Source organism: Myotis lucifugus, unplaced genomic scaffold, assembly GCF_000147115.1.
Source record: "Myotis lucifugus unplaced genomic scaffold, Myoluc2.0 scaffold_77, whole genome shotgun sequence".
Lineage (NCBI taxonomy): Eukaryota > Metazoa > Chordata > Mammalia > Chiroptera > Vespertilionidae > Myotis > Myotis lucifugus.
Genome location: NW_005871125.1, coordinates 870,103 through 882,140, shown reverse-complemented (window position 1 = coordinate 882,140; position 12,038 = coordinate 870,103). Strand labels below are relative to the sequence as shown.

General features: G+C 32.8%; 1 protein-coding gene and 1 pseudogene across 1 annotated transcript in view; both read left to right on the top strand.

Annotated features, from left to right (window-relative positions):
* CUNH8orf34 (chromosome unknown C8orf34 homolog) overlaps positions 1-12,038 on the top strand; it is a 198,594-nt gene that overhangs the window by 25,624 nt on the left and 160,932 nt on the right. The window contains exon 6 of the mRNA XM_014457445.1: positions 25-191. Coding sequence (XP_014312931.1) covers positions 25-191 — 167 coding nt within the window. The remainder of the gene's footprint in view (positions 1-24; positions 192-12,038) is intronic.
* Positions 6,847-6,960, top strand: LOC111826430 (annotated as a pseudogene).

Sequence of the window (12,038 nt, the reverse complement as noted above, 5' to 3'; positions counted from 1 at the left end):
GTTAACACTTAAATATTTCTTCAGCTTAAAGGTGGAACCCAAGACCAAGGGATTAAAACAACAGCAACAGCAACATAAGAAACTGCTGGCAGCAATGCTCTCTCAAGATTCTTTTGAGTCTATTCACAGCCCTACCCCACCTGTAACAGAAGAAGATATTGATAATGAAGATGATGCAATGGAATTGCTGGGTAATTTTAAAAATTAATAATTTCTCTTTTTATTCTTCTTTGGCATTGTAAAATGTATGGTGATTAAGAGACTTTAAGAGTTTTGAATAGTTTTGTCTTAGGGGAAAGAGCTTAACACACATTTTATTTACATTAGACTTTTATGAAGTTGCATCTAAGAGCTAAGTTGAAATCACCTAAGCATGACAACTATTAGACTGTACTTTGTGTTTTATATATGCAGCTCTTTGCCTTCTAACTATTTAATCAAGCTTTATTCTGTGTGCAATTGTGATATTCAGTTGTTTGCTTTATTCTCTGATTATAATTGCCTTGATTACAGCTTTTGTCTATAAAATGTATCCAAAGTACATATTTCAATCCTCATCCTATATGTCCCCTGTTATTTAAGAATGTTTCATAAAAATAGGTTAAATTTAAAGAGGCAGAGAGTAAAACTAATGCTTTATATCTTCCATAAATGACAGAAAAGTTGAAATGTAGACATTTCAGTTTTTAACTTTTTCATAGGCCCATTATTTTCATAAAAACATTATTAATGTTGTATATGTAAGAAATCCTTTTATGTCTATTGATGAAGTAAATGTATGTTTCTGTGTCATCAGAAATATTTTTGTAGTAACTTTAAAAACTTGAACTTCCCTTTGGAAAACCATTTTTTCCAAAAGAAGGAATGAACTTTTATTTCAGAGAAAGTGATCCACATATAAAACAACATTTTTGTCAGTGATAGCAATTATTCTATTCCAAATAATTAGAGCAATTTTAAATACTTTGTAACAATATACTAGTAAGAGAATAAGTCTAGTCGTTTGAAAGCTTTAAATAAGTTTAACATTTAAAATATGGAGTCCCAGAAATATGCATATATTTAATTTTTTTTCTTATACCAGATTCTTTGGTTTCAAGTATTTATGACAGTAAAACACTATCATTATGATAAGTGATGATGGTTTCTTTGCATTGGCCTACAGAGGTGTTATTTAGTCGGTGATAGCAGGCTCACTGATGTTTTCTGATGTTATAATACCTGCATTTATTCTAGCATTGAGGAGACTATATCATGGTATTTTCACCTCAAGCTGTTGGTCTCTCTCTCTCTCTTTTAAAAGAACAATTAAGCCTCGGTGCTTTTTAAGGAGTCTTCTCTTCCCCACCTCCAAATCATTACTGTGGCAGATGTGCAGGATGTGGTGGTCAGACCTTTTTCAATTAATTTCCATTCAACAAGTATTTACTGAGCACTTACTATGTGCTAGGCAGTGAGTCCTGGGGACATAAAAATAAAATAATCACGGTCTCTGTTTGCTAGAACTTTACCTTCTAGTGTTCAAGATAAAAATGTAAATACATCACTCCAGGAGTGTTGCTGCAGGTCTAATTTGATTAAGGATACAGCTGTCTATAGGGAGAATCCCCAATGCAGGAGTAGGGGACGGCGATCAGGGAATATTTCCTAAAGAAACTGATTGTTCTGGTGAGTCCCGGGATGCATCGTAGGCAGGCAGAGTGCCATCATTCCCCTTGTAGGTTTACTCTGGTGGGAATGGACTCTTTGCATTTATGCCCCAGGACAGTGCTTATAAATTGTTCTCTGCTTTGGTCAGTAACAATGAATCGACATTGGATTGTGCCAATATCTTCCTCTCTCTATCCTTTCCTGTAAATGACAGCTCATCGTCAGCTAATGTCCACATGAAGGCAACTGTAGCCTGCCACAAGAATCTTTTGAAGAAACGCAGGCTCAGAATCACTGTAGGGTTACTGATAGCCTCAGGAGTTCAGAGGAGATCACAGAACTTCGGTGGTATCTCAAGGGATTCTTTAAGGGATTCTTTAAGGAAATGCTGATGTCCACTCAGTGCTGGTGCCCCCTAGATGTCAGCTGCTCTGTTATCAAGTGACTGGTCTCCCAAGCTGAAGACCAGAGGATTGGGTTTTGACTACCTAACGTGAGCAACTAATAGCTGGTCCTCATTAATTTTTTTTTCATTTAGACATTTTAGCAAATTTAATCATAAGAGATAGTCAAAGGACTTGGCCTTTCTTCCTGTAATTCTACATGTCTCAGCACAGATGGCTGGTGGTATATTAATGCTGATCTCCACATGCTCCAAGTCCATTAGTCTATCCCCTAAAATAATGCCATACGCAGCTTTCCCTGTTGCCTACTTGTCTCCGTGAACAAAGGTGATATAGCAGAAAATTCAGTCCAAAAGATGGTTTTACCCAGAAAGTTCATCTACTAAATAAAATGTCATTTGAATATGAAATATGTTTGATTAAGGCCCAAATATTTGTACCCACTAATATAATTTAATTATTTTTAAAATACATATTTAAAATATAAACTCAGAGTTTTCTTCAAAAGTAACTAGTATATATAAATTCATTACATACGATGTTACTTATGTCTAACTAAGGTAATGGCTCATCTTTTATATGAAATTAAACAAATGTACATGATAATTTCAGTTAACACAAGAAGTAAGAATTTTTTTCAGTCATGATACAAGGACAGGTTAATATGCCAAGTATGGATATAGCATAAAATAGTTCTTATTTATTTTAGGACTTGACATCTTGGGTAGCCATGTATATCTCTTAATATTTCAATGAAATCATTGGTACAATACTCCTAAATCTATTTAGAAACTATAAAAATCTACCTTCCTAGTCCTTTTAATATTAGATTTCCATCATTTTGTTTATTATAGAATTTTAAGACAATATTTTTGAAACTCTGCTTCTAAAGAAACATCTGATTATATTTATTTGAAACAAATTCAAATGCTAAGTTCTTGAAAATTTCATGAAGTATAATTGTAGTACATAGAATCAAGTGTAAAATTAAACAGAGACATCTGGTACTTAAAATATCTTTTTTTAGCTACCATGTTTTGTAGAATGGTTTAGCTCTAGCTTACGTGTTTTAGGGTTTAAATTGTCATTATCTATACCATGATTTAACAGGTTGAATTTTTATTTATTATGCATGTGAAGCACTCTGTAAACTTTTTGAAGTGATAAATAAGTAAAAGGTATAATGATTAGCTTACATTAATATATAAATAATTATTCCTTAGCAAAACTGATTGATCGGAAGGGTTTTTGGAAAAAGGTTTTTAGTTGAAGTAGTAAACTTTAACAAAACTATTAATCCTGGTTTTGTTTATTACGAAATCTAGCATTGTTAATATATACTAATATCTCTACAGTTTGGTTGCATTTTTGTGGATTTATTTTCTAAATGTATTGGGTATATGAAAAAAAATTTAATACACCATTTATAATTTTTTATGTAGTTTAAATATTTTCTGTAGGATTGCTTTAAATAATACTTATAAATTCATAGTATATAAGACAATTAATATGGGATTACTATAATCAGAGAATAACATCAAAATTTGTGGAGTGTAAGATATAATAATTTTAATCACTTCTGAATTTGGTACTCTGATTACAGAAGAAATTGAATAAAATATCTCCGTGTCACCTTAAATTAAATAACTTTCACTTCAAATATAAGATATTCTCAGTTATTTTAGTAATTGTGCTAGAAATTAATGACTACAATGAGTAAGCCATAATAAAACATTTTCATGCTTTTTAAGTTATTAAAATAAGTAATTTTCAAAAATGGAAAGACAAGTTACAGTGGTAAATATATAAAAACCTTTATGTATTTTATTTTACTGTTTTTTACAGAAAATTTGAGGGACTTCATTTGTTTCAAAGATTTCACTTTGTGAATATGAGCCCATTTTCATCGTGTTACATGCATTTTTCCTCTTATTTTTTATGAAATGCTAATTGTAATACATATTTGTTCTTTGCATAATTTATACTCATTAAAATATCATTAGAATTATTTGAAAGATACTACTTTTCTTACACATTTTAGTATGGGTTATTACTCTTTAAAAATTTTTATGCTTTCTCAGAATTGATGATGAGGCTAATATCTAAAAATCACATGCAGGAAGAACTAAAAAGAAAAAAAACAGGATTAGTCATGCTTTATACTTTCTAGTCATAGGTCACAGTCATCTAAAAATTAAAACTAAAGTTATATTACCAAAACATACAAGGTGCTTAAAAATGTATTTTATTTGTTATAAATTTAATAGTTAAGAACAAGCATAATTGTACAGTACTTGTATTCTTTGCAGAATATAGTAATTGAGTTTCTAAAAAACTCAGTATATTACCACATTCTGTAAAATATAAACTTTATTTTCTGGAGGCACTCATGACATCAAAATGATCCTTTGGCAAATTCTTCTGCATTTTTTTAAAGTAAACATTCACTCTGCTTTTTGTTTTTAATTGGAGACTTCTTAAAATAGACAGTACCCGTTTTTGCAAAATAGCATGCATTTTACCTAATGAGAAATGGGTGCTGTCACTCTATTTTGTTCACGGGGGTGAGGGCCTTAATGAAAACAATAATCTATCTAACTACCTATTGTCTACCTGTATTTTAATGGTCTAAAGTGTGTGAAATAGACTGGAGCACATGGGAACATAGATACACACGTTGTTTCCTTTGAGAATCACTCATTGGGCGTATCAGGGCAACATAAATGTTATCACTTTTAAAATGTAGATTTTTTTGTAGAAAAGATTCTGTTAAAATGGATGAAGACTTCCAGAATTAAATGTATGGATACTTTAAGTTGTCTGTAAGATTGCTTTAAATGTTACTTAGAAATCCATTCATCATAGTATGAAAATAACTTAGTGTGGAATTAGTACATGTTGGAGATTAAAATATCTAAATTTGTGTGATGTCAAAATAAAATAATTTTGAGCACCACCGAGTTAGTGCTCTAAGTCTAGAACATACTGAATAACTTATCTTCCAAATCACCTGCATCTAAGTAAACCTCATTTTTAAATATAAGATATTCTCACAAATGTCAGTAGTTATACTGGTAAGTAATGACCACAATTAATTAAATATTATAGAAAATCTGCATATGTATTTTTAAATGTTCACTAGTTGACTTAGTATTATGGAAAAACTAGAACCTCACGTAGATGTATAAAAATATCTTCCACATTCTAAGTATTCAATATTTCCTTCTGTGAAGTCATGGGATGTACAGGGCGGACAAAAGTAGATTTACAGTTGTGAGTATGCAAAACACAGCTTATTCTTGTATTATTATTCGTTAATTATTCTGTTATTTATTTCCATTACAACTGTAAACCTACTTCTCAGTTTTAAAATAAAGTAAGAAAAGTAATGCATGCTTATTACTGGTCTTACAATGGTTTCAGGATTTTAGCCTTCTTAGTTCCCTCTGTCATTGAATGTTCACATGTGAACACTGTCAACATAATTTTACTGTTTATTGCCTTCCTGACAAGCAAAAAATTTCAGAACTTTCAAAAAAGAGTAATTATTTTCAAGAAAACTATTAGCACTTATAAGTCAACATAGGCTTATTTTAGGGGATTTTGATATCAGATCTGCTGGGAGTCAAATTTCTTCTAAAATACTATTTTTTATTATTTAAAGGCAGATATTCAGTGTAAAGAATGTGGCATTACAGAGGTAAATGCAAATGGAATCCAAATAAGTTGAAAGAAGCAAATGATGCAGTTAAGAAGAGGAATCAATGACCTAGAAAGCTAACAGAGAATATTAGCAATGCTGAAACTGATACATCCCTCATAATGCTGACAAAGAAAAGGGTAGAAAAACGCAAATTACCACTATGAAAAAGATAGGCAAGACCAGATCTTACACAAAAGATAATAAAAAACATGTAAAAACAACTTTATATCAGCATATTTGACAACTTAGATATAATGAAAAAAAATTCTAGCAAAGCACATCATACCAGATATAAAAAAGGAGAAATAGGATATCTGATTAGTTCCATATTTGTTAAAGAAATTGAATTTGCAAACAAAATCCCTCACCAAAAGACAACTTCAGGTTCAAATATTAAGTAAAAAATAATGCCAAATGTAATAAACTCAGGAAGTGGAGAAGAGAGAAAACTTTTCGGGTTGTTTTGAGACTAGCATGTCCCTTATGGACACAGATACATATGTTCTCAACAAAATATTATTAAATTCTCTATGATCCAATTTCTATGATCCAATTTGGTCTCAATCAAATTTCTAATAGGCTTAAAAAAAGAAAGAACTCGATGAGATGGAAATAATGACCTGAAATTGATAAAATCATCAGAGAAAAGGAGAGTATCTGGAATTAAAATATCTGATTTCAGGACTTACCATAAGGCTACAAGACAATATGGTATTGATACAAAACTTGACAAGCAGATCGAGGAAATAGTTTAAAGTTTAGAAATATAGCTAGTCAGTTCGTTTTCAACAAAGGCATCGGGCAATTTGATATATAAAGAAAATATTTTCAAGCATTGGTGCTGGAACAATGAGATAAATGTAGAGAAATCGTACCATAACAAAAATTATTTTTAAATGAATTATAGGGACAACCTTGAGGCAGGCAGAGATTTTTTTTTAGCGATAACTAAGGATAAAAAAAGACATTTAATAAACTGGACCTCATTAAAATTATAAGCTTCTCAGAAAATGAGAAGAAAGTAAGAAAATTTAAAAAATAGAGAAGTATACCACTTACTGGGAGAAAATATGGACAATATACCTGACAATCATTTCTTGGCCTTTTGGCTAAGATCAAGTGTAGTATCTGTTCTTATCAGCTTAATCTCTGATATGTCCTTTAGCTGGACAATATACTTTTTTAAAAAAGGGCAAAAGCTTTCAACAGGCAGTTCACAAAATGAGTTAGGCAAATGGTAAATAAGCACCTGAACAATGTTTAACTTCATAACTTCAAAGAAATGCAAATTAAAGCAGCACTGAAAGATCACTACAAACCAACTAGAACGGCTAAAGCTAAAGACTCTCAACACAAAATATTGCCAAGAATGTGGTGTAGCTGTATATTTCAAATATTGCTCATAGGAATGAAAAATTTTACAATCACTTTGGAGTAAATGTCTGGCAGTTTCTTATAAAATTCAATATGTACCTACACTATGGGCTAGAAATTCTTAGATATTTTCCTAAGAGAAATAAACATGTATCCTCAAATAGTTGTGTATGAAAGCAGTTTTATTATAATAAATACCCTAGACAAAAAACAAAATTATAACCAATAGGAGAAATTATAAATAAATTGTGATATATTTACACAATGAAATATTGTTAGATAATAAAAATGATTTAAGCACTGATACATGTGACAATCTGGAGGAATCACATTGTTATGGACCAATTCATATGTCCATGCCATAACTCCTAATTTTGATACTATTTGGAGACAGGACTTTCAGGGATAATTATTAAGGTTACATGAGGTCATAAGGGTGGGTTTCCCATTCAGCATTCAGTAGGTCTGGTGGCCTTATAAGAAGAGAAAGAGACAGAGCCGTCTCCCCTTCCTCTCCCTCTCCCTCTTCCTCTGCCTCTATGTGCACGCACACTCAGGAAAGGTCACGTGAGGATGCAGTGAGAAGGTGGCCATCTGCAACCCAAGGAGAGAGCTCTCACCAGTCATTGACCCCGCTGACACCTTCACCTTGGACTTTCTAGCTTCCATGACTGTGAGAAAATAAATTTCTGTTATTTGAGCCATCCAGTCTAAGACATTTTGTTATGGCAATTTAAGCCAAATAAGACACATATAAACACTACGCCGAACAAGAGAAACCAGAAACAAATGACTACATACTATGCTAATTTAATCATAGGGAACTCAAGAACAGACAAAACTGATCTGTGGTGATAGAAATCAGAACATAGTGCGGGTGGTGAGGGATTGGTATCAGGAAGCTTTCTGTGCTGATAGAAATATTTTATATTTTCACTGAAGTGCTCATTACCACATGGGTGTATACATTTATCAAAACTCATTATGTTGTACATTTACTATCTGTGTATATCCGTGTAGATGTGAATTTGAAAAAATAAAATAGAAATTTTTGTATATAAAAATCATGGCTGCATAATGTTAGATCATGAGAATACTCAAGGAGTCAAAATTAAATTTGACGTTTGTTATTGTTCCTAAAATAAAATGATTACATTTTATAGAAACACACATGAGATATGAAAGGTAATTTAAGACAGTAATATAGGCATTTGCTATGGAAATATCTCTACTGTGACCTTTAATATGTTTTCCAAAGTCTGTGCCTATTGTAAGCCTCATGTTTGAATAATCCTGAACAAAAACAGAAATTGTCATTTTAATTTCATAGTTGCACTTCAGAAAGCAGAATTTGATCTTTGATGATAAATTTCCTCGTTTTGAATATACATACTCTTCCAATGTGGTCACATTATATTTTATTTGATATACTGAAATGTCCTTCCTTAATGACTTGCTTGTGATACAAAGAGCTAAAGTGGCAATTTAAACCGAAAATGTTCTTGTTATCAACTGGAAATGTGCAGTACATATATTGTGATTCTTTTTATATTCTTTGTTTAAACATCGTTAGTGAGATATACATACATGACATAAAATTTATCCATTAAATGTATAGAGTTCAATGGCTTTTACTATATTCACAGAGTTCTGCAACCATCCCACAATCTAAGTTTAGAACATTTTCATCCCCCCCCCCAAAAAAAACCCCAACCAATTAGCAGTTACTCCTTGTCCCGCCACCACCCACTCCCTCACAGCGAGGCAATCATTATTCTTATTTTCTGTCTTATGGCTTGGGTATTCTGAGCATCACATAAATGAAATCATATACTATGTGTGGTCTTCTATGAAGGACTTCTTTTACTTAGAATAATATTTACAAAATTTATTAATATTGTCGTTGTATTAGTCCTCGTTCCTTTTTTACCGACATCTGCGCATGGGCCACGAAGTTTCAATTGCATTGTGTGTGCGCGCCCACACGTGGTATTTTGTGGAAGAGCCACACTCCAGGGGCCCAAGAGCCGCATGTGGCTCGCGAGCCGCAGTTTGCCGACCACTGGTCTAGGTTTTAGAGCATTTTTAGGTTCATAGCAAAATTGAGCTGATGATCCCTTCCTCACCCATAATCATGGGCAACCACTGATCCTTTTACTGTATCCATAGTATTGTCTTCTTCAGAATTTCCTACAGCTGGAATCATACGGTGTGCAGGCTTTTGATATTGACTTATTTCACTTAGTAACATGCATTTAATGATTACTCCATGTCTTTTTATGGCTGGGTAGCTCATTTATTTTTAACACTAATAGTATTCCAGTCTGAATGGTACAATGTATCTTTTCATCGACTGAAGGACATCTTGGTTGCTTCCAAGTATTAGCAGTTGTAAATAATGCTGCTAAAAACATCTGTGTGCAGATTTTTGTGTGAATGTAAGTTTTCAGTTTATTTGGGTGTATACCAAGGAGCATGATCGCTGGATTGTATAGTAAAAATATGTTTAGTTTTGTGAGAAACTGCCAAAGTATTTTTCAAAGTGGCTGTACCATTTTGCATTCTCCCCACCAAGGAATGAGAGTTCTTGTGGCTTCACATCTTCACCAGCATTTGGTGCTGTACATTTTTTTGGATTTTAGCCATTTTAATAGGTGTGCAGTGTTACCTCGTTTTATTTCCAATAGCCTAATGACAGATGATGTTGAAGACCTTTTCATATGCTTATTTGCCATCTGTCTTTTTTGGTGAGATGTCTGTTCAGATCATTGGCCCATTCTTTAATTGGTTTGTTTATTTTCTTATTATTGATTTTTTAAAATCTTTATTGTTGAAAGTATTACATATGTCCCCTTTTCCCCCCATTGCCCTCTAATTCCCCCACCCCAGCCCTAAGCTTTCACCACCCACTGTCTGTGTCTATGGGTTATACATATACACATATGAGTTCATTGGTTGATCTCTTTTCCTCCTCCTCCTCCCCCCCCTGCCTTCCCTCTGATATTTGGCAATCTGCTCAATGTTTCTATGTCTCTGGGTCTATTTTTGTTTATCAGGTTATGTTCATTAGATTCCACATATGAGTGAGATCATGTGATACTTATCTTTCTCTGACTGGCTTATTTCGCTTAGTATAATGCTCTCTAGGACCATCCATGATGTTGCAAATGGTAAGAGTTCTTTCTTTTTTACAGCTGCATAGTATTCCATTGTATAGATGTACCACAGTTTTATAATCCATTTATTTGCTGACGGGCACTTAGGCTGTTTCTAAATCTTAGCTATTATAAATTGTGCTGCTATGAATATAGGGGTGCATATATTCTTTCTGATGGGTGATTCTGAGTTCTTGGGGGTATATTTCTAGAAGTGGGACCACTGGGTCAAATGGGAGTTCCATTTTTAATTTTTTGAGGAAGCTCCATACTGTCTTCCATAGTGGCTGCACCAGTCTTCATTCCCACCAGCAGTGCACAATAGTTCCCTTTTCTCCACATCCTTGCCAACAGTTGTTGTTTGTTGATTTGTTGATGATAGCCTTTCTGACAGTTGTGAGGTGGCACCTCATTGTCATTTTGATTTGCATCTCTCAGATGATCAGTGACTTTTAGCACTTTTTCATATGCCTTTTGGCTTTCTGTATGTTCATTTTGGAGAAGTGTCTATTGAGGTCCTTTGCCCATTTTTAAATTGGATTGTTCATCTTCCTTTTGTTAATTTGTATGAGTTCCCTGTAGATTCGACAAAATCCAACACCTTTTTTGGATAACTCCCAACAAAATGGGAATAGAGGGATCATACCTCAACATAATAAAAGCCTTATATGAAAAACCTACAGCCAACATCATACTCAATGGACAAAAGCTAAAACCATTTCCCATAAGAACAGGAAAAAAATGGGGATGCCCACTTTCACCACTCCTGTTCAGCATAGTACCAGAAGTCCTAGCCATTGCAATCAGACAAGAAGAAAAAATAAAAGGCATTCAAATTGGAAAGGAGATAGTAAAAATATCACTATTTGCAGATGACATTATACTGTACATAGAAAACCCTAAACACTCCATCAGAAAATTACTAGATTTAATAAATGAATTTGGCAATGTAGCAGGATATAAAATTAATACCCAGAAATCTGTGGCATTTTTATACACCAATACTGAACTCTCAGAAAGGGAAATTAAACAAATAACCCCATTTCCCATTGCAAGAAAAAATTTTAGATGCTTAGGAATAAACTTAACCAAGGAGGTAAAAGACCTATATTTGGAAAACTATAAGACATTGAAAAAAGATATATAGGAAGGTATACGCAAGTGGAATAATATACCATGTTCATGGATTGGTAGAATAAACATCATTAAAATGTCCATACTACCCAAGGCAATCTATAGATTCAATGAAATCCCTATTAAAATACCAACAGCATAATTCATAAAGCTAGAACAAATTGTCCAAATCTTATTGTTGATTTTTAAAAGCTCTGTTTTTTTTATTCCCTTTACCCATGTTGCGTATGCTCTTTGTGTATTTTGTATAACAGCCCTTTATCAGATGCATCTTTTGCAAATATTTTCTCCAAGTCTGTGGTTTGTGGTTATCTTCACATTCTCTTGATGTTTTCTTTCACAGAGAAGTTTTCAATTTTAATGAAGACCGGTTTATTCTTTCTTCATTGATCTTGCCTTTGGTGTTTTATCTAAAAAGGTACCACCTTACTGAAGGTCATCTAGGTTTTCTTCTATGTTATTTTCTAAGAGTTTTATAGTTTTTCATTTTACATTTAAGTTTGTGATCCGTTTTGAGTTAATTTTTGTGAAGGGTATATGTTAGATCTGTTTAGATTCATTTTTCCGTGTATATATGTCCAGTTGTTTCAGTGTCATTTTTTATAAAAACAACCTTTT